Source organism: Sitophilus oryzae, unplaced genomic scaffold (assembly GCF_002938485.1).
Source record: "Sitophilus oryzae breed Bouriz unplaced genomic scaffold, Soryzae_2.0 scaffold_1500_pilon_pilon, whole genome shotgun sequence".
In the NCBI taxonomy this organism is placed as follows: domain Eukaryota; kingdom Metazoa; phylum Arthropoda; class Insecta; order Coleoptera; family Curculionidae; genus Sitophilus; species Sitophilus oryzae.
The window spans coordinates 236,034-241,000 of record NW_022146171.1 but is presented as its reverse complement, the minus strand read 5'-3'; the positions used below and the strand labels follow the sequence as shown (position 1 = coordinate 241,000).

Sequence of the window (4,967 nt, the reverse complement as noted above, 5' to 3'; positions counted from 1 at the left end):
ATGGTTTCTGTTGTGGGTCTACTCGACACATCCTATACATTTTCTCTATATCAGCACTAATTACATAGTTGTACGTTCGATACTGCAGCAGGAGTGAGAATAAATCTGACTGATTGTAGGTCCAACAAGTTGCAAATCGTTAAAAGAATATCCACTACTACTTGGACATGAAGCATCAAATACTACCCGTAACTTGGTAGTCAAACTTGATTCTTTTATAACGCCATGATGGGGCATGTAATAACTAAAAGTTGCATTATCTGGATGTTCTATCTTGGACATATGTTTCATATTTTATACTCGTTAATAAAATTGATATAACGTTTCTTGAATTCAGGATCTCGTTTAAATCTTCGTTCTAGAGATAAAAACCTTGGTTTTGCTATATCGTATTTATCGCCTAGGACTTCAGGACCTTGTTTTAGAGGAATAGTTACTACAAAGCGGTCCTTCACTGTCACGTCTGAAAGTCCTTACAAATTCTTCTTCACACAATTTTTCTTCGTTTGACAGTGGTTTGGAGTGTCGAAACTCTTCTAATTCGCAGAAACGAGTGAGCTGCTTGTCAATGTCATTAGCTTTAGAAAAATTACGTATTGTCGTGGTACAAGGATTTGACTGCATACGTCCTGCATAACCCAACCTAATTTACCCTTTTGTAATAATAATCCATTATTTCTAACTTGATTTGTCCAACACACATAAGGTTCCAGAAACAGTCAGCTCCTAAAAGCACATCAACTCTCTCTGGCTTATAAAAATGAGGATCTGCCAATTTAATATTGTCTGGAATGTTCAAATTTTGATATTAATTTTAAAATTAGGCAAGGTTTCTGTAATGTTTCTTATAACTAGAAAAGAATTTTTAAATGAAAAGTTGTTTACCTTAGAATGTACTTGTATAGAAATCTTTCCTGACACATTAGATTGAGCTTCACTCAAACCATTTACTGTTATCTTGGTTGGTATTACATCAAACTGTAACTTATTACAAAAGTCTTCGGTTATAAAACTACTTTGAGAACCTGAGTCTAAAAGTGCCCGTGCTACATGACATTTCCCATTTTTATCAAAATCTTTAGTAATGCTGTTGAAAGAAGTACCTGATCTCCATTAAAATTAATATGTGATGATAAATTAACTGTCTGTTCGTTTTCTGAACTGGATACTCGTTCTTCATGTAATAAGGTATTATGTCGAGCATTACAGGTTTTACAGGAACTTGCATAGCACATTTTACTTGTATGACCCAACCTTAAACAGTTAAGACAAGTGATTCTTCATTGCTTGTGTTCGTCTTTGTTCGATTGATAACCTTACAAATGCCTCACAATTTTTGAATGTAATGGTCCTTTTTTGCAATATACACAGTACGAGTTTTGATGCAACAAAGGCTTTTGTTTATTGTCACCCTTTGACCTTGGAATGACTCGTTTAGAATTCTTACTTTGTTCCATGTTTCCAACATGTCTGCTCGATGCTTCAAGAATGTGGTTAAATTGTCTAAAGTTAGATTTACATAACCAGATTTTGCTTCCTCCCAATGCTTTAATGTCTCATTATCTAGTTTTATAGAAATTAAATATATTACCAATGTATCCCATGTGTTTGTAGGTTCGTCTAAAATGGTGAGGGCTCTTAAATGCTTAGATACATTGTCAATAAGTTTTCTTAAAGCTTGAGATGATTCTTCATGAATTTGATTGAGATTAAAAACAAGGCTTTAACATGATTTTGCTTTAAGATACGACTATTATTAAAACGATTACAAATTAATTCCCAAGCAGGTTTATAATTTAAAGCAGAAAATGCGAAACTAGCAATAATCTCTCTTACACGGTTTAAAAATGCTCCTAAGGTAATGGAATTTCTGTATATCAGATAAATTAACATTTGTATGAATTAGTGACTCGTACGTGTCTCTAAATTCAAGCCAAGTATCGTAATCACCATCGTAAGTAGGAATTTCAATGGCTGGGAGTTTGAGGTTATTTAAATTTTGACATAAGGCCACATTATCAGAACCCGTTACTGATCCTTGAGAAGAAAAGATTATCATTGTCTTGTTCAATATTAGTCGTTTTACTTTTCTGCAAGAAATACCTTGCTCGTGCTAATGTTTTATTGAAATCTGATTCAAATGCTGTGCGTTCATCTAGTTCTACATCAAAATTTGGTAATTTCTTCTATTTGCAATTGTGCCTCATCAAGTTTCTCAATTAAATTGATAAATCGATCTTTACGCTGTGATAGTTCTGTAAGTATTATATCGTCGGTTATATTAGCATTTATAAACTTACCCTCTAACTCGTTTAGATAATTGTTTAGGATTGTTATCTGAGCCTTAAAGGCTGCTCGTCTCCGTACTAATCTCTCAATTTCTGTCATATCGATAATAAGCTGTTTGTTTTTAATCGTATTTGTTTAAAACTGGTTTAAAACCCTAATTCGCTATAAAGACAATAAATTCCACAAAGCTACAGTTCAAAAATGATTATGATCTCACTACGGTAATGAAGGTTAAAAGGACAAAAGGGACTCACTTGCTTCTTGTCGGCTTTTCTGACCAATTTCCTTGCTTCTTGAGACCATCCGGCTCGAAGGACCAATGTTCAGGTTTATTTTAACGTTGAGTGAACTATTTCTGGGTAATTTATGTCTTCCAAAATAAAATATTCGGTTTTGTGTTAAATTAAACGTGTTACAAATTTTATGATACAAAGAGTACAAAGTTAATAGATACAATAATGTTACATGTCACTAAATATCAAAACTATTATCTGTGGTCTGTGGTCGCATGTGAAGTTGCCAACAATAAAATAACTCTCCACCACAGAGACATGTATTCCGCCACAGATCCGTAATCCTTGACACAGCTTTCAAAGTTTTTTTGAATACTGCTACATCCATTGGTTGTATTAGATGGGTAGCGTTAGGATATAAAGCGATAAGTATAATGCCTTTTGCTTTGTTTGGTTAGTTCGTTTACAACTAGATCAAGTGTATCTGCTTCATTTCTTTCTTTCAGTGATTGAAGTATTGTATTATTATTAGATATCCATTTACGAAGACGAAAACCTGCTGTATTAAGGACCTTTGATATCTCTGTTACTATGTTAATAGCCTCTTCAATTGTATCAGCACCACTCAACAAATCGTCAACATAAAAGTGGGTTTTGTATTACATTTGCTATTGTGGGATTAGTTTTTTCTATTTCCACCTAACTGATATAAACATCTAATGGCTAAATATGGCGCTGCAGATGTGCCATAGGTTACTGTGTCTAATTCATAAATTTCGAGTGGCTCATCAGGTGTTTCACGCCACAAAATTCTTTGTAATGGTTTCTGTTGTGGGTCTACTCGACACATCCTATACATTTTCTCTATATCAGCACTAATTACATAGTTGTACGTTCGATACTACAGCAGGAGTGAGAATAAATCTGACTGGATTGTAGGTCCAACAAGTTGCAAATCGTTAAAAGAATATCCACTACTACTTGGACATGAAGCATCAAATACTACCCGTAACTTGGTAGTCAAACTTGATTCTTTTATAACGCCATGATGGGGCATGTAATAACTAAAAGTTGCATTATCTGGATGTTCTATCTTGGACATATGTTTCATATTTTTATACTCGTTAATAAAATTGATATAACGTTTCTTGAATTCAGGATCTCGTTTAAATCTTCGTTCTAGAGATAAAAACCTTGGTTTTGCTATATCGTATTTATCGCCTAGGACTTCAGGACCTTGTTTTAGAGGAATAGTTACTACAAAGCGTCCTTCACTGTCACGTTTGAAAGTCCTTACAAATTCTTCTTCACACAATTTTTCTTCGTTTGACAGTGGTTTGGAGTGTCGAAACTCTTCTAATTCGCAGAAACGAGTGAGCTGCTTGTCAATGTCATTAGCTTTAGAAAAATTACGTATTGTCGTGGTACAAGGATTTGACTGCATACGTCCTGCAATAACCCAACCTAATTTACCCTTTTGTAATAATAATCCATTATTTAACTTGATTTGTCCAACACACATAAGGTTCAGAAACAGTCAGCTCCTAAAAGCACATCAACTCTCTCTGGCTTATAAAAATGAGGATCTGCCAATTTAATATTGTCTGGAATGTTCAAATTTCTTTTTGATATTAATTTTAAAATTAGGCAAGGTTTCTGTAATGTTTCTTATAACTAGAAAAGAATTTTTAAATGAAAAGTTGTTTACCTTAGAATGTACTTGTATAGAAATCTTTCCTGACACATTAGATTGAGCTTCACTCAAACCATTTACTGTTATCTTGGTTGGTATTACATCAAACTGTAACTTATTACAAAAGTCTTCGGTTATAAAACTACTTTGAGAACCTGAGTCTAAAAGTGCCCGTGCTACATGACATTTCCCATTTTTATCAAAAATCTTTAGTAATGCTGTTGAAAGAAGTACCTGATCTCCATTAAAATTAATATGTGATGATAAATTAACTGTCTGTTCGTTTTCTGAACTGGATACTCGTTCTTCATGTAATAAGGTATTATGTCGAGCATTACAGGTTTTACAGGAACTTGCATAGCACATTTTACTTGTATGACCCAACCTTAAACAGTTAAGACACAAGTGATTCTTCATTGCTTGTGTTCGTCTTTTGTTCGATTGATAACCTTACAAATGCCTCACAATTTTGAATGTAATGGTCCTTTTTTTGCAATATACACAGTACGGTTTTGATGCAACAAAGGCTTTTGTTTTATTGTCACCCTTTGACCTTGGAATGACTCGTTTAGAATTCTTACTTTGTTCCAATGTTTCCAACATGTCTGCTCGATGCTTCAAGAATGTGGTTAAATTGTCAAAGTTGGATTTACATAACCAGATTTTGCTTCCTCCCAATGCTTTAATGTCTCATTATCTAGTTTTATAGAAATTAAATATATTACCAATGTATCCCATGTGTTTGTAGGTTC

At 33.7% G+C, this 4,967-nt stretch overlaps 1 protein-coding gene across 1 annotated transcript; it reads right to left on the bottom strand.

Moving 5' to 3' along the window:
* Positions 1-3,423: 3,423 nt before the first annotated feature.
* LOC115878044 lies at positions 3,424-4,044 on the bottom strand. Its single transcript, XM_030894399.1, has one exon. The coding sequence runs from the start codon at positions 4,042-4,044 to the stop codon at positions 3,424-3,426; it is 621 nt and encodes a 206-aa protein (XP_030750259.1).
* Positions 4,045-4,967: the final 923 nt, after the last annotated feature.

Bases quoted from the DNA above. Each gene is read 5' to 3' on its own strand.
- LOC115878044 (XM_030894399.1), bottom strand. From the start codon at position 4,044: ATGTGTGTTGGACAAATCAAGTTAAATAATGGATTATTATTACAAAAG.